This window comes from Hippopotamus amphibius, chromosome 6 (assembly GCF_030028045.1).
Source record: "Hippopotamus amphibius kiboko isolate mHipAmp2 chromosome 6, mHipAmp2.hap2, whole genome shotgun sequence".
Lineage (NCBI taxonomy): Eukaryota > Metazoa > Chordata > Mammalia > Artiodactyla > Hippopotamidae > Hippopotamus > Hippopotamus amphibius.
In genome coordinates, this window is record NC_080191.1 from 115506728 (window position 1) to 115527886 (window position 21159).

General features: G+C 51.0%; 1 protein-coding gene across 1 annotated transcript in view; it reads left to right on the forward strand.

Annotated features, from left to right (window-relative positions):
- Nucleotides 1-8697: 8697 nt before the first annotated feature.
- Nucleotides 8698-21159, forward strand: part of EPHB1 (EPH receptor B1) — a 429883-nt gene continuing 417421 nt past the window's right edge. The window contains exon 1 of the mRNA XM_057738466.1: nucleotides 8698-9156. Coding sequence (XP_057594449.1) covers nucleotides 9099-9156 — 58 coding nt within the window. The 5' untranslated portion in view covers nucleotides 8698-9098. The remainder of the gene's footprint in view (nucleotides 9157-21159) is intronic.

Consider the following 21159-nt stretch of genomic DNA (forward strand, 5'->3'; position numbering starts at 1 on the left):
GTAGATCTCAGAGATAGTATCTTGGTGGTAAATGCCCTAAGTTTTGCTTGATAAAGCTTTTATTTTGCACTCAATCTTGAATACAAATTAGCTGGATATAGGATTTTAGGTTATACAAAATTTTAGGTTCATAGTTATTTTCTTCCTGCACTTAACAGTTTGCTGCTGAGAAGACTGTCATTTTTAAAAAGTAACTGTCATTGCTTTTCCTTTTTTTTTTTGTTTCACAGATTTTTAATATGCAATATTTTCTTTTTTTTTGACCTTTGATTTTATATTGGACTATAACCAATTAACACTGTTGTGATAGTTTCAGGTGCACAGCAAAGCTACTCAGCCACACATATACGTGTATCCATTCTCCCTCAAACTCCCCTCCCATCCAGGCTGCCACATAACATTGAGCAGAGTTCCCTGTGCTGCTATCATTTCTTTCTGATCACTTTTAAGATTTTTTCTATGTTTGGTGTCCTGAAGTTTCATTATGATTTGTCTAGGCATTAATATTTTTTGTTTATTCTGCTCAGGACTTCCTAAATCTGTGCTTCCTAAATCTGAATGGTTCATTTCTTCCATCAGTTCTGGAAAATTTTCTCTTAATATTGTTTAACACCACCCAGGCCCCAATTACTTTAATTATTTCCTCTTAAGTATATAAAAAATTATGGTAGCCTTCTCTTTGCTTCACCCTTATTCCTGAACCTCTTTTAATGTTTTACATCTCTTTACTTTTCTGTGTTGCATTATCACCAATTTTCTCAGATTTAACTTGTAGTTCAGTAAACTTCTCTTCAAGCATATTTAATCTGTTAAGACTGTCCATTTCATTTTTAATTTCAGTGTCTTTACTTTTTTCCTATTCTATGTTGTCCTCTCAAATATATAGTTTTTTTGTAATGTCTTATTTTAAATATTGATGTTTAAGCCTTTCTCTGATAGTTCTATAAAGTAAGGGCCTACTCTGTTTTGTCTGCTGAATTTTGCTTATGGTAGATTTATTCATGTGTTTTGTGATTTGGATTGTGAGTTCAGGTTTGTTAGGGTTTATCTGTGGGAATCTTGTGGAGGGGGTGTCCCTTTTGCATTTCCTTCTACTGGTCCATTTACAACAAATTATTTTCAATTAAGTTCTTGGTTTGGGAAGTTTGAGATTAAGTGGTATAAAACTGAACTCAAGCCCATGGTAAGGGAAGGTCTATGATAGGAGTTTTGTGGGGAGGTTATTGTCTCTCACACGCTGAGCCCAGGTCAAGAGGCAAGCTTCCTTGTCCTCCTCTCTGACAGTAAATTTTTCTCTCAGTCCATTCTTTCAATGAAGGTGTTGTAATTTGAGGCCTCAGCTTTATGCAGTGGTCTCAGTTCCAACTTTCTATCTTACAGTTATTCAAAGCCTTGTTTCCAACTGATATACATTAAAATTCAAGCCATTAGGTTTCCCAACCAGGGACTATTCCCTATCCACATTGCAGTGTAAGCTCCCACATTTACCATTCTGGATTTTAGTACTTTGTTTCTAGACTCTTGGGGATACTTATGGGCCCTACAATGTATTGAAAAGAAGACATTTTACATATTATTGAGTTTTTTAGATGTGTTTAGCAAGAGTTTTGTGGCTTAACCTATAGTATTACCATGAATGAAAGTTATTCTTTTAGTATTTATTTTTCCTTTTGTTTTAGGTATATGTAAAATGATATTATTTTTTAGCCAAAAAGTCTTTTTAAGCAATATTCAGTTCATTCATAATTGTTATTGGAAGTGATTTCTGTTATTTCTTATGCATTCTTATTGTTTAACAAGAATTTATCTTCTGTTTAATAATTTTTCAATTCCTTTTTAAAAAATATATAACTTTTTTTTAATCTTCTCCAGTGTTTTCAAAGGTATATATATACTTCCTTATATTATATTTGTGGAAACCTTTAACTATTTAAAATTGTTTTTAAACTAACTTTAACTATCTTAAACCAATTTCAGTATTTGTAGGATACAAGCATTTGGAAAAAAAAAAAAAAAAAAAAAAAAAAGCTCCTGAATCCCTCCTCTGTGAACAAGGCATTTCACAAAGCTTTATTCCCCCCACCTAACATTCCCCTTCTCTTTGGTCTTAATATAATTTGAGCTATTAGATTTAGGTTTTTGTAATTTGAATTTTAACAACATGTATATTCTTTATTGAGACTACTTTTGACATTTTAATTCAATTTAAAAGCAGTTTGCAAACATTTAGACTTCTATTTTAATTGATTTTATGCTTGCCACCAAACCTCATCTCTGTCATTTGGAATATATTTTCAAGTAACTTTTTTTCTAAACTGCTGAAACTTTTCTGAGACTTGAAAATATAGCTGAAAATGTCTGTTGCTTTTAGCTTGCTGGAAATATATTATTTGTGTTACAAATTTTTCACTCATCAAAGTCTACAGCTCTGGCTCCATTTTCTTTTGGAATTTAGTGTTATGAAGTTAATGATATTTATTTCAACTGTAAGTAATCTAATCTGTTTTTCTATGTGTCTGTGTGTGTCCTTCGGTAGATGTAGGATTTCTTTAAAATATCTTTAAAAACATCACTGAGATGTAACTATCAGGTCTTCATTCAGCTAATAAAAATTTTATGTTTTTATATTGATAGCTTTGCCATTACTTTCATGACATTTATACTGCTGTCTCTTTTCGGAACTCTAGACTCTTTCAGGAATGCTTCTGGGGACTCTTTGGAGTTCCTAGCCCCTTGCGAGCGCAAACACAATTTTACATATGTTGGTCCTCAATCTTCTGTCTTCCATATGTTTTGTGTTCTCTCTCAATGTTTTTGCTTTTCTGTCTATTTTGCATGCATTCTTGGGAAGATTCCCCAGCTTGTCTTCCACACCACCCATTCAATGTTCAGCAACAATAAATCTGCTCTTTCTTGCCACACCAATGTAGAGTTTAATTCTGCCCTGCATTTTTGTTTCCTTAAAACCCTTCTGTCTCTTTCTTTCTCCTCCCTTCTCTCATTCTGTTGCCTTTTCCTCTTAGCCTGTTTTCTTGTCAGCTGCTTCCTTTGTCACGGAATTTGTCTTCATGCATACCAAGAAGCTTCCTGAAATTGTCTCTTGACTGGGCAGAGCATCATTTTTATTATATATAAATTTATTTATTTATTTATTAGCTGCGTTGGGTCTTTGTTGCTGTGCACAGGCTTTCTCTAGTTGCAGCGAGTGGGGGCTACTCTTTGTTGCTGTGCATGGGCTTTCATTGCGGTGGCTTTGCTTATTGTGAAGGATGGGCTCTAGGCGCATGGGCTTCAGTAGTTGCAGCACACAAGCTCAGTAGTTGTGGCTTGCAGACCCTAGAGCACAGGCTCAGTAGTTATGCCGCATGGGCTTAGTTGCTCTGCAGCATGTGGGATCCTCCCAGATCAGGGATCAAACTCATGTCTTCTGCATTGGCACGTGGATTCTTAAACATGGTGCCACCAGGGAAGTCCGAGAGTATCATTTTTAAAGGGACGCTCCCCCTTTGGGTCTCAGAGGTACCATCCCTGCTCTTTGTCTTGTAGTATTTCTAACAGGCCCCTGGACTCTCTTGACTCCTTTTCACTCCTCCTTGAGAAGTGAGGAACTCATAGTCCTGTTTTATGCTAGGCAGGAGGAGTGGATTGGCCTCGGGCCCTCCATATTCCTGCTTGCTTGAGAGCTGAATCATCTTTTTAGACCTACAGCTGGAGGACCGGCCAGTGCAGGCTTCATCTAGTATAGCTGCTCCACTGAAGTGGCATCTTTCTCTAACTACTATGCTGATTCTCTGGTGCTCTGACCTGATGTGTCACAGGAAAAACTACACTCAGCAGTTGCACTGCTGCCACAATTATTACCGTGTCTGCTCCAGCCTCTTGACCTTTCTTTCCCTCCAGAATGTATTGTGTGTCCATCAGCACATCTGTCTACCCAGTTGTCTTGTTCACTTTCAGGCTCTCCTGAGTATAAGAAGACCTCGGGGAGGGGAGGAAGATGACCAGAGGAAACTGTTCTTCATTTGGTTTGGAGCTGAAGCAATAATGGTGATGGATATTTACTCCATTCTCTGGTTAGTAGAGATCCTGGGTGTCTGAGTCAGATATTGACAGAGCGGGAATTACCACGTCTTCCTTTCTTTAAAGCAAGTTCTCTTTATGGAAGAGAACTTGGCATATGTCATACACATGCTTGATAGGTTTTTCTCCATCCAGCTTCCTCTACCTTATAAGGATTGTCAGTTCCTTTCACATTCTGGCAATTAGGTTGTCTGTCAGTGTTCACGCACCTTGTTACTCTGAGTCTTCATATTTGTCTGTATTTGCTGGGGCGTTTTCCTGAGAAATAAGAAGAAGCCTCTAGCCAGAGGCCATTTTGTACAGAAAGTCCCACAATGCATTTCAGTGTCTGTCTTCCCAAGGAGACCCTGAGATCCTTAAAGGGAGGGCTTGGGTCACAGACATCACCGGGTCCCCAGTACCTTGCAGGCAACCAATACTGAATTCCTGCTCAATAAACACTTTTGTTCAAAAGAGGGAGAGGAAGCTTTTTGTTATTTGTCTATTATCCATTGTTAAAATGTTTTAAATAACTCATAAATGATCCACCTGCCTCTCCAAAAAGAACTGATGAAAATGTGTCTTGCAGCTTAAGAATCTGATTAAAGGTAGCTTAGGTCATGGAGTGTATGACTAAACCTTTCATTTATGCAGTTAAGTAAAGCTTAGGAAGAAAAAGATGGGATAAAGGAGCAACTTAATATCTCATGTACAAAACAGTCATATGATCATCCTCAGGGTGGTTACTGTTTGTCTATGCTCCCACTATTAAGTAGAATGAAGAAAACAGGCTTAAATTACAACAAAAGGGATGCAGGTTAGAGGTGAGCACGAACTTTCTAATAGGGTAGCTTCATAATGTGTAGAAGGGAAGCTGGGCAATTGCTTTCACTAGAAATGCTTTTCGATCTTTTAGACACAAAACTGTTTAGAGGTGGGGGTGACTTGGTTATCTGCCCCCAAAACCTTCCAGCCAGAAGGGCCTCTGAGCCCTAGCAAAAGGGTTAAGTCACCCTTGGGTGCCTGAGAGCCCTCAGCTGCTGGCTTGGAGGCAAGCATCTGTCACTTTGAAGGAGTGATTTAGTGATATCAAATAGCTGGGCGATTAATCAAGAAAACAAGTGAGCATCTGACATCAGAGAGAGAGAGAGAAAAAAAAACCAGCCAAGGAGATGCTTTGGGGAAATGGGCACCCAGGCTTGGAATCCCAAACCAATGGTGCTTTCAGGGATATTTACAGAGCATAACTCATTGCAAGAGAGAGATCAATCTGCTGCACAGCTAAATTAATATTTAACTTGCTCAGGAAAAGTCAATCCCCTGGGTTATTAGGGAAATTAACAAAAGCCCTAAACTGACGCTATTCTTACCTGAGCCATCAGCATGTTCTAAAAGTCATCAGTTCCGTTCCCTCACATCCTTGCCAACTGATGTGCCCCACCCCACCCCAATCCAACTCTCTCCTCACATCCCTTTTACTTTACCCCTGCTTCCTTCTCTTCTTGCCACAGAGCCCTTCCTCAAACAAAACCTGATATAGAGGCCCAGTAAAACAAAAAGCTGCCAGAACAGAGGTGAGGTCTGAAGCCCCATCCGCTGACCACTCGTGTACTTCCCCACCTGCGTGTCCCCTAAGAGGACTTCAGAGCACAGTTTGAAACTCCTAGACAGTGGCTCCCAAGCCTCACTGTGCAGCAGAATCCATCGGGGTGGAAACTATAAAACACATTTGTGGCCCTACTTCATCCCTGCAGACTTAAAATCCTCAGGGTGAGCCTTGGGGGTCAGAAGATATTAAGTTGGTGATTCTTGTGTAATTTTCCTGGCACAGGTTCAGAGACCTTGGCAGAGTTCTTGGAATCCCTGTACTTGTGGTGTCCTAGGGTCCTCCCAGGAGTGAGGTTTGCAGTTGGATAATGCCTTCAGCCAGGTCTGGAAGAGCCACTCTGTACCCACACAAGGAGATGCAGCACAAGACTGTGGGTGAAAAGGACCAGTTAAGGGACATCAAGGCTTCCTGGGAGAGGTGGGCTTTGGGTAGAAGTTGAAGGCAGGAAATTCAATTCCTTTCACTTCAGTTTGCATGAAAACATCTGGTGCAGTGCTTGTATGCAGCAGGGGCTCAATAAACAGAAGTCACTCGCCTTCTGTCTCATTACCCACCATCACCCTTTACCTGTTAGCTTGCTGATTTTCCAGTCCTGCCCATCACCTGACACCTATTTCCTCTTTCTAGTCATCCTTCTCCACTATAAGCTCCTGCATAGCATGGTCTGTGTCTGTGTCCCCCCATCCTTGAGCAGGTCCTGCCTGTTCATAAAAGGTACCCAATAAATATTTGTGGAATAAGTGGGTGAGCACATGGCTAACCAGGTGCAATGGAAGGAGAGCCTGGGTTGGGTGTGGGGACGGTGGGGATCAGGCTGGCTGAGCAGCCCAGCCCAGAGAGAGGCTGGATGAGTCTGGGCCGAGAAGGCAGCTTCCAGGGAGCTTGTAGAGGAATCTGGATGCCATGTCAAAGTGCTCGGTCTTTCTTTAGCAGACAATGAGGAGCCATTAGGTTTCTATGCTGGGGAGAGATAAGATTAAGCTTGGCTTGAGGAGGATTGGTTTGACAGCAGAGTGCAGAAGATTGGAGAGGGGAGGGGATGGAAGCTGGGTGACCCAGGCAGCGGGCTGGCACTGGGACAGGTTCACGGGCTTGGGCCAAGGGCATCGGGAGCAAGTTGTGGCAGAGGGGACTCCGCCTGATGTGCCTAAAGGAGCCTGAGACTCATCCATCTATCCATCCATGGGGGTGGGGGGAGCTGGAGGCAGAAGAGCAGGTGAAGCTGCTGAGGAATTGTCCATGGACCCAGAGAATGGAGGTTCCAAGGACAAAGCCTGATGGGGAGGAACCTCTTTGAAAGTTGAAGAGGGAACAGTAAGAAGTGCTAAGACAGGTAGGAGGAGAGTGGGCACCATGGAAACTGAGACAAGGGCTCCAGGAGAACTGGTCCCTGATGTCAAGGGTGCTGAGGGCTGAGGAGGATTATGGGTAACTGGGAGTGGGTCGTTCCCGGGTGATGGCTCCAGAGGTGTTGGGACGTACTTGGAGGGGTGTGGCAGGGTAGAGGGCAGCTGGCGCAGCATGAAGGCATTAAGGAGGAGGGTGAGGGCGTGAGGGCCAATGCTGAGGCGGAGTGGGACAGCGAGTAGTGGCGAGGGAGGTGGCCTGAGTCAGAGTGAGGGAAGCAAAACAGCGTCAGGATGTGGAGAGGAGTCTCGCTACGACCGGGGTGGGGGCGGGGGGCAGTCCCAGCAAAGGAGAGACTAAACATTCAGGGTGGGAGGCTGGTTTGGCAAAGCTGGAAGAAGAGGATGGAGAGCACGGGAGGGGTCACCACATCTACCCACTGTTGAGTCACTGACAAGTCTGGGAAAGGCTTGGTGGGGAAGAGGCGACTGTGATCTAACAGGTGCTCCCCGAGCCTGTAGCATCAGACCATCATCAGGTCTAGAGGGGGAGAGACAGGATGAGGACATTTCTCCAGCATCGCATTACACCCTCAGGGCAGAGCATGAACGCTCAGGCTATCCCAAGAGACAGAAAAAGAAACAGAGCTGGGGGTGCTGAGCCAGGGAGACTCGCTCCTGCCTCCAATGCCCTGTCCCCCTGTTGCTGTCTCTGCAGGTCCTTCCAGCCCCTCGCGCACAGTTGCCGTGCCCTCCCCCGCCCTTTACCTCGCAGAGCGAGCCCTTGCTGCCGCTATCGCATTCCTCCCCTCTAGGGGGCTGTGTGACCACCGGTCCCTCCCGCCTGGCCTGTCTTCTGGGTTTGCGGCCCGCAGAGGATGTTCACAGAACACAAGGGGAAGTGGAAACTAAAGGCAGTCAGAGACTTCTAGGGGACAAAAGCAGCAGGGAGCTGGACAGGAAGCACATCCAGTGCCCTGCACACTGGGGCTGCCCCGGGGCCGCTCCCCCGCCCCCCCCGGCCCCCCGCAACCCTGAGACTGGCTGCCCCCCACCCCCATTCTCTGAACCTCATCATTCAGTCGACAGATATATGCCATCACCTTCGACTGGGCCAGGCACTGTTCTAGGCACTGTGCATTCCGTGGTGAACAAAGCACACACGAATCCCAAGAATGAAGACGCCCTTCTAGTAAGGAGACACCCACAGTGAACAAAACTGATGAGTAAAAAGCGCAGCGTGTTAGGTGAAGTGCTACGCACAGGAGGGATAGGGTGTGTCATGGTGGTTGCACTAAATAGGGTAGTCAGAGTAGTCTCGCTGAGAAGACCAAAGAAGACAAATTTGATTATTTAAAGCTCACCTAATCCTGGTGGACGTATGGGGAAGGGCCTCCGCTGGCTCCTTGGCTTGGCCTCCCGCGTCAGGACATGGAGAGCTGGGGCCGGCCGGTGCAGTTCTCCGAGAGCACCACCAGGGGGAGCCCGGCCCCCTCCTAGCGCCTTCCGAGCCCTCCCGCACAGCCTTGCAAGCAAAAGTTTTTCTTAAACTAACAATGCCAGGGTAAGGAGGTGCTCGCGCCTGATTGGACGGGGGAATTTTGCAGGTTTGATTCCTTGATTGGACAGGAGGTGTTAGGGGTGGGGAGAGAGCGGATGCTGGGGGATCCCGCTCCCTCCCGCGTCAGTCTGGCCGGCTCCGTCCTCTCGTAGGCTCGGCTGTAGCTCGCAATGTGACACCAGGACGCACAGGCACTCGCGCGCTCTCCCCGGCTCGCACTCCCTCGCCCTCCCTCTCACACACACACACACACACACACACACACACACACGCACGCACACACCCACCTCTCCCATAAACACACACACACACATGCACACCCACACCCACGCGCGCCCGCACCGCCCCACGCGCGCACACTCCCGCCCACGCCCACGCCGCGCTCCGGGGAGTCCGGTCCCGGCCCGAGCGCGAAAGGATACGGAGAAGCCACCGGCGGGGAGCGCAGCGGCGCCCCGGGACGCGGCGCCCTCCCCGCGCGGCCGCCTCGGCTCGGGCTCGGCCTGGGGGCCGCCGGCCGGCGATGGCCCTGGACTGCCTGCTGCTGCTCCTCCTGGCATCCGCGGTGGCCGCGATGGAAGGTAACGTACCCTCCGCGGGGCAAGTTGGCGGCGGTATCCCCGGGGCTTCTCTGGCCGCTTCGCGTCGCCCGCATCCCGCGACCCGAGGGCCAGGTTGTTGGGGAGCGTCGGCCGCGGCCGAGCGCGGGGCCGGGGCGGCACCCACCCGCGCGCCCCCGGCTGGCTCTCGGCGCCCGCAGCTCGTTCGCGGAGCCCCCTGGCTCCCACTCCCGGGCGCTCCCTAGCAGCCCCGGTCTCCCGCAGCCTCAGCTCGGAGAGCACGGAGCCCGCTGCATTGCGGTGCAGGCTCCTTAGCTCCAGCGGAGCTGGGCGTTGGGGAAGAAGGGGCGCCTCGGAGCGTGCGGCCCCTGGAGTGCGGGCGTGTGTACGCCCCTTTCCTATCCCGGGCATGGATGCGCTTAGGCAGCCGCGCGCCGCCTCTCCTTTTGCTCCGCTCCGGGTCCGCGGGCTCCAGGACTCGGCTCGGCAGAGAAGCTCTGCCCCGGTACCCTGCGAGTGGTCGCCGAATGAAAGGGGCTGAGTTCATCGGCCCGACCCTCGGGGGACAGGTTGGTGGTCCGGGAGCTTGCGGGCTCCATCTTTCCCGGGTCAGTCGGGGCTAGGTGGACACCTTTCTCGCCTCTTGAGCCTGAAAACGCGGGGGGGATGGGGTGGGTGGTCGGTCCTGCTGAAACTCGCCCCGTATCCCTTCTGGCCCGAGAAGGTACCCGACGCGCAGCGACGCTCACCGTACTACTTCAGCCTTGGCTGTGCCTCTGCCGCCGCGGCCGGGAAAGCGCGCTCCGCGGGCACAGCGCCGGGCGCAGCAGGGAGCCCCGCGCTCGGCGGCGCCCGCGAATCCCTGTGGGAAATCCCTGCCCCGCTCCTGCCTCCCGCCCCCTTCCCCCGCCCCATGCCTCGCAGCCGCGAGGCGGCCGCAGCCCCCTCCCGAAACGCAGCCCGGCCTACCTCGGAGTTTAGTGCCGGCGTGAAAGCAACTCTGGGGGAGACGCGCGCCGCAGCTCCGCTCGCTGCTCGGGTGTCCGGCGCGGGTGAAACTCCACGGAGGGACTCCGCACGCAGCCCCCGGCGCCCGTGCCGCCTGCCGAGCTGGGAGCTCGCTCCGCTGGGCTGCCCGGGTCCTCGCCCCGCTGCTGCTGGTTGCCCAGGGGACCCCTCCACCCGCCCCCAAACCCCTTGGTTCAGAGCGCCGACCCCTTCGGAAACCGCTGCCCTTCTGGAAGCGAAGCTGGGGCTTTGTGGCCCCGAGGCGGGGCTGAGATTCCCCGGCCTGGTAGTGAAGACCACCATATCCCTTGTTCGTTCTGGTGGCGGCGCGGGGGTGCGGCGATTAATGCCTAGAAAGCTCGTTCTTGCTTTTCTGAAGGTGGCTTTTTGTCTGCCCTCCGCCTGCCGCTGCCCTTTCTGGCCTCTAGGTCTTTGTGCCGAGGGGGTAGCTTTGGGGAACGTGCAGGGACTGGGGCGTTTGGGGAGCGCGATCCACACCCCGCGGAAGGGATGCTCGGGTTTGACCAATTGAGGGGCAAGCGCGGCAGCTGCTGAATTGGGACACGCCAGGCGAGGCACGCTTCCAAACCGGTCAGGACGACCTGGGAGAGGGGGCATTTGCAGCGGGCGAGGCCACACTGGACTTTCTAGCGCTGGGGCGGTGCGTCCTGCCTGCCGCTCTTCGCGCCCCTGGAGGGTCAGCGGCTGGGTCTCGGAGAGCAGATAGGGACCCACGTTGGGAGCCTGGTCTCGGCGTAGGGTCTCCAGTGCTGAAGGAGGGCACTTGCATTGGAGCGAGATTGTTTGGAGAGCAAATGTGTGGAAACTCACCAGGCATCTGGCGGCGCGCGGCTTCCGCCCCAGACCCCCTCTTGGCTGGCCCTCCCTGTCTGCTGGGCTGGAGCGGCCCCAGCGAGGGTCGGCACCCAGCCGCGTGTACCGGTCCTGTCGCCCCGGTCGTCTGGAGCGGCCCACGGTGTGGGGGCTGTGGCCCTTCTTTCTGCGCAGCCGGGAAACTTTACTGTCAGCCTGGCCAGAAGAACCCAGCTTTCTGGACTGAGCATCTCTCTCTCCAGTAAGGGTTAAAAGAAACGCCACATTCAGCAGAATATTAAAGCAGCCCCAGCGTCCCTGCTCAGTGCACAGGGATAGTACACACCATTCACTCCTTGGTCTCCTCCGTGAGCGCAGGCAGGCTCATTTTCTCCTCCGCACACGCAGAGCCGCCTTCCCGCCTGCCTGGCTGGGCGGGGGCCAGTGTCATTCGGTTTGTGATGAGTGAGGAATAATGATCAGAAAAGTGGATCAATGCACTGCTTACACAGATAGCAGATCCCTCTCAAAGTGCCCTGGCCAGGGGGCACCTCTCCTTGCTGGTGTTGCCACTCATGTGTCTGTCTGTCTTCTCTCCCTCGTGGGTCTCTGGTGGGATTCTGGTGGGTCCTTGTCACCCAGAGCAGGCAGCTCACAAGACCAGGCAGATCCTCAGCCCAGGCCAGGCCAGGCACAAAGGGATAGCAGCCGCCGTGGGCCAGGTGGGGACACGTAGCCAGAAGTAGGCAGGGCCCTAGGAGACCCCCTGCCTGGGTGAAGAAAGGAAGAGGCTGGCTGACCTGGGGAATGGGAGGCCCACGCTGAAGGAGACCACCCCTTCCCTCCTCCCACCCCTCCCCACTTCCAGCCCAGGCTCTGCTCTGTGGGGAGAGAGATGACATGCGGGGCAAAGGCTCTCCTGGGCTTTTTCAGTCTATTTTCAGAGAGGAGCAGGAGAGCTGGGAGGCAGGGATGCTGTCAGTACTCCCGACTTCTAGACACAGAACCAGGCCTCTTTTCTCTGTCTCTGGAAAAACAACTGCCTCTTCAAGCCCATGTCTTTTCACACTGGGTCTGAGAGCTTGTTGAGAACAGGCTGCTGGTGTCTGCGGGCTGCATTCCCTGAGCTGCCCTTTGGCCCGTGCCCTTCACGTCGGCGTCTGGAAACCTGGGCTTCTCTTGAGGTGCTTCTGAGGTGTTGGGCTGGCAGCAGACACTTCTCCCTCAGAGTGGAGTATTCCTGGGCTAAACACGTTGGCCCTTCTGGGAGGCAGCGCTCTGGAATCACTGACAGCTCAGAGCAGCCTCCCAGCCCCAGCCCCAGCATCCATGAATGACCATATATGTGCAGGTGGCCTCCGTGTTCCGCACTTGATGACCAGAGCACTCCCAGGAGAACTGCTCCTTGATGTGGCTCAGAGTGAAATCCTGGGCCTGCCACCCCACGTGCACATGTTTGACTTGGTGGTCGGGCTTAACAAATGGTGGGTTCTCTGAAGGAATTGCCGATGTATGAATACACACACCCCTGAGTTACTGCACCCCTTTGTGGGATACCCCACCTTGAAATGCAAGGGCACTGAATCTCACCATTCACAGTTAATTTCCCATCACATGTTCGGCGAAAACTCCCAGCCTCAGCCTGTGTGCCTACAACAGGCCACCAAGCCAGGTGGCGATTGGCTGTTTCTGCATTTTCTGTTAGTATTTGTTTGCTCCGTGTGCCTCTGTTTCGGGTATCCGTGAGCGTGCGTGAACCGGCAAGCGGTAGCAGGCGCCAAAGATTTAAAAAAAGGAAATGTCTGGGCGAGAAAAGTAAATTTGAGAGAATTCTATCCATTAGCTGATTTTATTTTCTGTGCGTTATGAAACGGTTGCCATTACTCAGTGTTTGTGGAGGGACCCCCAAGCCAGCGAATGGAGTGGTGGCAAGGTAAGGTAACGCAGCCCTGGGCTACTGCTTGAGAAAAGTCTTGGCAGGGTAGACAGGAGGTCGGACCCAGTCCCGGCCCAAACCTTCTGGGTCGGCAGAGCAGAGCTGCCAGTAGCTGGTGATGTCACCCATTCCAGCCTTAGAAGTTGGACGGGTAACATACATTATGAGGATATCCCTGTACTAGTTTAAAAATAAAGATGTTATTAAAGTCAAGGATGCATTCGTATTATTAAACTAAAACAGTCATCTTAGCTAATCCTCAAGAGCTCTTAGAAACCCTGAGGTTCAGGAGTGTAAGGTTTCCAGCACGGGCAAAGGGTGGAGGCAGTTTTGGAAGCCAACAGAGAGGAGTATCATCTCAGGCAGGGATTTTCTAGGCTGTAGGCAGCCTCATGGTACCTGGGCAATTTGCTATAGACTCTTAGGCTCTTGCTGTAAAAGTTCAGCAGGTCTGGATAGATCCTGAAAGTCTGCATTCTGGCCTCCCAGAAGATCCTGTTGTAGGTGCTTCCTGGAAACTCTGCCCAGGGAAATGGTTCTAAAGTAGGCTGCAGTCACATATCCTGGGCAGGTCTTGCTCCACTTTGCACTTGCTGAATGGCCTAGGCATCTTTATTTTTAATAAAGGGCCCCAGTGATTCAGATGCAGGTAGCCTGGCACTGGTATATTTGGGAACTGCTGCTAATAGCTAACACTTAATGCCAGGTGTTGTTCTAGGTGCTTTACATAAATTAATTCACTTAATCTTCAGACAACCCTATCAAGTAGGTATTATTATCAACCCTCTTCTCCCATTTTTCTGATGAGAAGACTGAGATACAAGGTGGTTCAGTAATTTGATAAGGCTGCATAGCTAGTAAGAGGCTTGCACTGGAACCCGAGCAGTCGGGTTCTGGGGTCTGTGTTCTTAAACACTCCACCTCACTGCATCACTTCTGTAGGCTTTGCATGAAGAAAGGTTCAGATCTGCCTGAATGTATAGGTGGGAAGAATTCTAGTGCTGATTCAGCCACTGGCCATTGGGTACTTCGTTGATTACTGGGGATTCCATGTTTCCATGGTCACAGGAGAAGAGATGAGTGAAATGTTTGGATAACCCTGACACTTCAGCTCCAGCACAAGTCATCTGCCCCTGCACCAAGGTGCGGCTTCTGGTAAGGAATCTAATAGAAGGACTGGAAGCATCTTTTTTTCCTCTTCCTGCCCTGGCCAGCTCTCCCAAGGAAGAAATGATTGCAGACAAGGGTCCCTAAAGGAGATGGGCCTGGGAACCCTATGCATCATGGGGGCAGTGAAGGGAGCACACAGGACCCTTACCTGTCCTTCCCACCCCCCCCCCCCCGCCCCCCGCCAATCGTCTAGAGCACATCCCTGTACTTGGATTCAAGGAGTCTGCATTTCTTGGAAGAGCTCCCTTTACGTCTCCCTCTTCTGTGTTAGCCACTTAAGCAACCTGAATATTTCCAACAGATTTTCAAGTCTCCAAAGGTGGTGGAGAAACAGAGCATTGGATGCCTGCCCTTCTGAGGAAATTACTATAATAATAAAGTAACGCCGTGGGAGAGATTCCATATTTAAAAGCACAATTTTGCATGAGAAATTTCTCAGCCCCTTCCGTGGATTCCATTTCAATTGCAGCGACAGTCGGGGCCCCCAGGGGTGTGTTTGTGCTCAGAGGGTGGGCATTGAGTGGCCAGGTCAGGGCCACCTGCTCCATCAAAGGCTCCTGACGCCTGATGTCTGAGTCACCTCACTGGCTTTTGTTGATCGCTCTTCCAGGGGTTAGAGAGATGGGAACACACTGTGCAGGGAGGCCTGGAGGGTGGTAGACTTGGTTTTCTTTGCTAATGGATAACTGCTTTCCATCTGACCTAAGACACAGGAAGCAACCAGATGTACAGTTCGCTCTCTCCCTCCCTGTGCCCCAGTTTTCTCATTGTTGAAAGACTAAAGGAGGGGCCGTTATGATGGAGAGGATAGCAGGGGCTTGGGGTGGGGACAAATCCCAGGGTAGAAGCAGTAGTAGAAGTGGGGGGTTTGGGGGTGACATTTGTAGGTAAAGTGCAGTCTGGGACATCGTGAGCCCCTGACTAGTTATGGGTGGGGTGTGGATCCTCATAGGCTGGGGGGGTGTGCAGAGGCAGCTCAGAGATGAGCGAGGCTGAGCTTGGCCGACATTAAGAAGGACCCTAGCCTGGTGCCCTCCACGAGGAGACCTTGCTCCCGGGACCTCTTGTTGGCCTGCTTCAGCCCTGCTGACCTGGTCCAGCACTGGGGCCACGGTCTCCACTGGTCCCAGGTAGAATCATCTACCGGGTGCCTCTCGATGCAACTGACTTTTACGTTTGCCACTAACTTTGTGAAAGAGCAGGTTTCATTTCCACAGCCTAGTAAGAGTATCTTACCCCCTTCCTCACTCCCCAGGCAACATGGGAGCCGAAAACCTGCGGCCCTTCACTCCACCATAACGACCCCCATAGTGGGGTCTGCAGGATGCTCATCTGCTAGAGGGGAAACAGGTGATGAGAAAGGCCCCGTCTCCCACTCTGCCCCCAGCAAAGGTGTTCCTCCAGGACAGGGAAACCCCAGCTCACAATGCAGCTGCTGAAGGAGGCTACTCTGTCCCCTCATGGAAGGTTCCCAGAGTTCTCTGTAGCAGAGCTGGGCCAACGTGGAAACATATAGGAAATTTCCCAAGAATTACAGGGACTCATTTCTGCCCACAGGTTGCACCTGAGGCCCTGTGTCTCTCCTCTCGCCCTTCCCTCTTCGGGGCAGCAAGTGACAAAATGACTGATTTGAATGTAACCTCCTTGCTCTGCTTCTCCATCCCCCGTGGAGGTGTTAATAAGCAGAGAAGTGGGCAGAGGCAGGTGGCCGGGAGGGGAGGGGCACGTGAGGGAGCAGGGCCCCCAGGCCGTAGCCTAGCACTAGCTTCTGAGGTCCTTGGGACTGATCCTGCAGCCACTCCAGCTCCGTCAGCTCGTTCCCAGGGCTCCAGCGTGTCGGGAGCAGGACTGGAGACAAGTTTCAGGGAAGGGAAGAGACTTTCCAGCCTGGCAGCACTAGAGCCAGGACTAGACTAAGCTTCTGTTGCCAACTTACCATGTGCCGATGATCCCATACTCTTGATATCTAAGCATCTGCTCTCCCATTTTACACATGAGGAAGCTGAAGTTTTGAGAGGTTAATTTATTGGCACAAGAGCTAAGGTTCAAACCAAAGTTTTGACACACTGAAGTTGGACAGCTCCTCAGGCCTCTGCCTCTCAGTTCAGTGCCTTTTCCACTGAACGTTGCTTACTTACGAATGAAAGCAGGGAGCACTTATTAAGCACCACCTGTTTATTCACTGCCCTGCCAGGTACTGTCAAAGGTACCAGACAGTATCCGGGTCTCTGTGCCCGAGCCCCTGTGGCCAGGCTCTCCTCTTGCTCTCTGAAACTGCCCCACGTGTGCCCCCAGCCAGAGGAAAACCTTTTTCCTTCTCCGTTGGCCTTTTCCTGTTTGCACATGGCCTTCCCCATGTTCTCCCACCAGTCAGACCCCCACTGTGGTCATTAGTGGTTTTCTTTGTGCTGCATGTCCGTCTGGCTCTTGTCTTTGATGTGTTGCTAGGATGGTGTCTGGGCCCGGCTCGCGGCAGGGGTGTGTGTATGGGGAGCAGGCTGCTGTGGGTCTCCTGAAGCTCCCGCCACGGGCCGGCCTTCCAGAGGGAGGGGCAGCTGCCCATGTTCTCCTTTGGAGACCACCTTGGCTTCTGCCCTGTGCACCCCACCCTGCCTGGGGCCGTGTTACTCCTGGAGCTCTGGCAGCTCCTGTCTGTCTGGACAGGTGCAGACCTACAGCATCAGGGGAGCACACGGGGACTTAGCATCACGTTTGAATGTGGAAGGACATATAGGAGGAGAAGGGAGAGAAACTCCTCAGCATCCTAGTCTCGTTGGACAGTGCCGGTCCCCCTGGGGCTGCGCCTGTGGACAGGACTGAGCAGGAGGACGGGGAATAAAAGCAGGTAGCTTCATAGACAGGGGCGGCAGAGAAAATGCCTTATCTGTGAGAGGCAGCTGGGCCCTGCAGTTAATTGTTCTGTTGTTTTTCTCTTGCTATTTTTTCAGCACATTAAGGTGGGACCTTTGCCCTTGGCTTTCTCATTGATGCTGAGGCTCGAGCTAGGTGGTGAGCTTGGAAGGGGGAGAGAGAAGGGAGGAACCTCGCTGGGGAGGGCTGGGAAGGGAGTGCATCCAGGGGTGCTCTCAGTCTCTTTGGCAGCGCATCCACATGGTCTGGATGCATTGGGGGTGGGGTGGAGCACAGGCTGTAAGAGCTTCAGGGCAAGGAAGAGGGTCTTAGTATCAGAACATCCACTAAGTTGGGGGCGGGTGCCCAGGGGCCTGTGTTGGGACCTGGTCAGACCATACTTCAGGTGTCAGACCACGCCGTGCTATTTGGGTTTGCCCCGGCTGGGATGTGTGTGAATCTCTTCCAACACCTTCAGGACTGATGTGAGACCCTTCGCAATCTGGGTCCTCCTTCTGCCCTCTGCTCCTGCCAGCAGCACCTCCTGCTGCTCCGCCTTCCCCTGCCCTACACAAGCACAGATGCACACATGTTGCAAAGGTACACACACTCTGGGCATCCCCTTTTCTTTTCCCCCATCTGTTCAGAGGCCCCACTGTGCCTTCTGCTGCTGTATGCCTCTGGGTCTGCACCTGCTTGCTCTGCCTGTGTTGTTTTTGTCACTGATCTTTTCTTGGCTAACTCTAACTTATTCTTTAGAATTTGCCACAGTGGCTGCCTCCTCCTGGAAGCCTTCCTCCCAGCCCCAGGCTGGATTAGGTGGCCTGCTGGTCCCTACCATAGCTACCTCTGCCTCCCTCTATGGGAGCACAGTTCACACTGGTCTGTAATTGTGTGCTTATTTCACTGGAAACTCCACAGCTCTGTGAGCCCCTGAAGGGTGGGGCTCTACCTGAATTGTCATGGTATCCCCAGCATGTGGCCCATAGGTGGTGGCAATAAATGTGTGTCATATTAATGAACACAAAGAAGGAAAAGATAACAGAACACATAAAAACCTGATATCATGTCCTATGTGATCATTTAAAACATCTGCACATTTTTTGATACTCTTTTCCTCAAAATATGAAACCTAGTTCTTCTCCATTTAAGCGTGGGTTGGCCTTCTGACTCATTCTGATGATAGACTAGGGCAGAAGTGATCTTGCATAACTTTGGAGGTGAGATCAGAGAAGATACGGCAGCTTCTGGCTGGCTGTCTCTCACAAGGGACACTTGCCCTTGTGACCCAGCCACCATTTTGTGAGGAAGCCCAAGCGACTTGGAGAGAGCACGTGTAGATGTCCCAGCCACAGCCTCAGCTCAAACCCCAGCCCACTGCCCGCATCCAATGCCAGACGTTTGAGTGAGTGAGTCTTCAGATGGTTGCAGCCCCCATCTTTCCAGCCACTCTTGCTGATTCTAAGTGGGAAGAGACAGGCTTTCCTCACTGAGCCCTGTCCAAATGACAGATTTGTGAGCAAAATAAATCTTGTCATAGTTTAAAACTGCTAGGTTTTAGATTGGTCTGCTATGCAGCAATTGATAACCAAAATATCCTGGGAGAAGTAGTAGAAGTAACATGGTTTAGAGAAGACTAGAAAGGACTTAGGGGGAAGCTAGGAGGGGGAGGAGCAATGATACCTCATTCATTTGGCATCTAACAAATATTTGTCAACCTCCTACTATGTGCCAGGCAGGATGCACAAAACAGGGAGTGATGGAAGGGGAGCTCAGCCCTTGGGAGCATCGTAGCGGCAGGACAGACAGTCATTAAGAAGACAAATATTGTAGAACATGATTTCAGGAAGGTACTATAAAGGGAGTAAACAGGGTGATGTGATTGAGAGTGATGGGTGCAGGCTTGGGCAGCTGAAAATGAGGGGAGAGGGTGGGGAAAGGAAGGCGTCTCTCTGTGAATACATGAAGGGTGGTTCTGCCAAGCAGGCTTAGCTTTACTCAGCATGGGAGATGGATTTTGGCTTGATTATGAAGTTCTTTCCAGCCAAACTGAACCAAGCTGGGATAAGCTGCCTTGAGGGATGATACAGCCCCATCCCAGGGTGTCCAGGGAGGGCTGAGACACTCCTAGAGGTGAGAGCCCCAATTCTACAAGAGGCAGATGGGGAGTGGGCAGAGGGACAGAACGGACCACTTGGCTTGGGAGCCGTCAGGCTCATGAATCCTCGCACAGAACACATTTATTGAGCATCTATATGAGAACAGTTGTACTTGAAGCTGAAAACATGAAAGTCAAGAAGACGCAACCTTTCCTTCCAGGAGCTCACTGCTTAACAGACTATTCGGGGAGACAGAGCCATGCAAACTACAACTATAACAAGATGTATGGTGCAGTCTGCTAGCTGTGGTATAACAGTTACACATCAGCTGCTAGGAGAAGCCAAAGGAGAGGGTCATACTTCCAGTGGGAAGGATTTGAGGCAGGAGTGTGTGTGTGTAAGAGGGAGACAAAGACACAGGGGGGAGCTCCTTGGAGAATGGGTAGAAATTTGTCAGATAGAGATGGGAGTGGGTAGGGTTGAGAAACCAAGACTGATAGTCATTCCTATCCTCTGTCTCATGAAGGTGGACTTCCAGAGCTCTCCACAAAGGGCTTTATCTATTTTATTAGCCATATCTTCGGTTGTAGAGACAGATGTACAACTCAAGCTGGAGGAAAGCAAAGGGTTAGGAGTGATTACTGGCCCTTGTTATTCCTGGACCATTTGGGACTTAGGTTGTGATTATATTTGGGGCACCAAGCCTGTCTCAGGACTCAGTCTCCCTTTCTTCATTCCTTAGCTTTGTGTCTGTGTCAAGACAGTTCATGGCAGAAGGCAGATGGCATTCTCAAAGGGTTAACGGAGAAGAGTTTAGTGAAGAGAGTCTTTCCAGAGGTATGAACAGGATTAAGGGAACCAAAAAGGGTGGGATGGTTCCCGGGTCTGGCAATAGTGCGAAGCCATAGCTCCCCGAGGCCAGAAGGGGCACGGGGAGGGACTGGGGCCATCAGGACCTGGCAAGAGCTGTATTGGGAGAGGGCTCCTGGAGAAGAGCTGTAGACCTAGATAGAGGAATGCAGCTGCTACCCAAACCATGCATGGGGCGGGGGAGGGGCATCATATTCTCTGAACTCTTACTCCTCCCCTTTCTCATCACCTGCCAGCACCTCCTGCTGGGTGAACTCCACAGGAAGGCAGTGGACGTGGAAGCCTGATCCATGGAAGTCAGTCTCCTGAGGTTCAGAAGAGGGCAAAGAAAGGTGGAGAATGGGTCTGGAGGGGCATTGGAGAATAATCAGCTCAGTCATCCAGGAGGCTCCCACAGGTGGTTGTGTGGCCGCTGGCAGCTCAGAGTCACATCCTCTTGAAATTTCAGCAGAGGTGAATTCTCACTACCAGTGGCTCAGCAAAAGCCCTGGAAGTTTTGTCTCTTTGGTTCCTTTGGGTTCTAAGCCTCTTCATGAACCAGGCTGTCACCAGCATGTTGAAATGCACTCATCAGCCAGGCTGGGAGCACATGACTACCCATCCCCAGGGCCGGCAGCGAGGAAGGTTAGCCCAGATCCACCTGAACCACCAGGCCTGAGAAGGGGGAGGGCTCTCTCCCAACAGAAATGTCAGGGTGCTGTTACTGGAAGAAGTGGGAGTGGGTGTTGGACAGGGCAGCAATCTTCCACATGCATTCCACCTTCCTGCATCACTGGAACACAACAGAGAGCTAGTGTGCAGGAGAGGAAAGAACAGGGACTCTGGGGCAGAAGGAGGAGGCTGCAGCTGTGATGGTCCTGGTTGAAGATGTGGAAAAAGCTGGGGAAACTGAAGGTGATAGAAAAGTGAAAACCCAGGAAGGGAGACCTAGAGATGGCTGGGCAAACAGCTTCTTTCTTGATGAGGATATTTTCTATATACCCAAGCATCATGATCAAACTCAAAGTGATGAACAGACAGTCAGCAGGGGTGTTTGGCTGAAGGCAAAATGATTTTAAGACTAGGGTATCTCAACTGGATTCAGAAAAAAGAGGGTTCCTATTTGGGACAAGATGAAAAAACAATGAGTGAGGGGCTCTGCTTCTCACTGTAACTCTCTGGGTTCCAACACGGGTACCACAACATCTTAATCTAACCATTGCGTTTAAATTGGATGCTCAGTGGAGAGCAAGAATGAAAGAAATGCAAACTCATAGGTACAATGAAATGGCTCCTTTC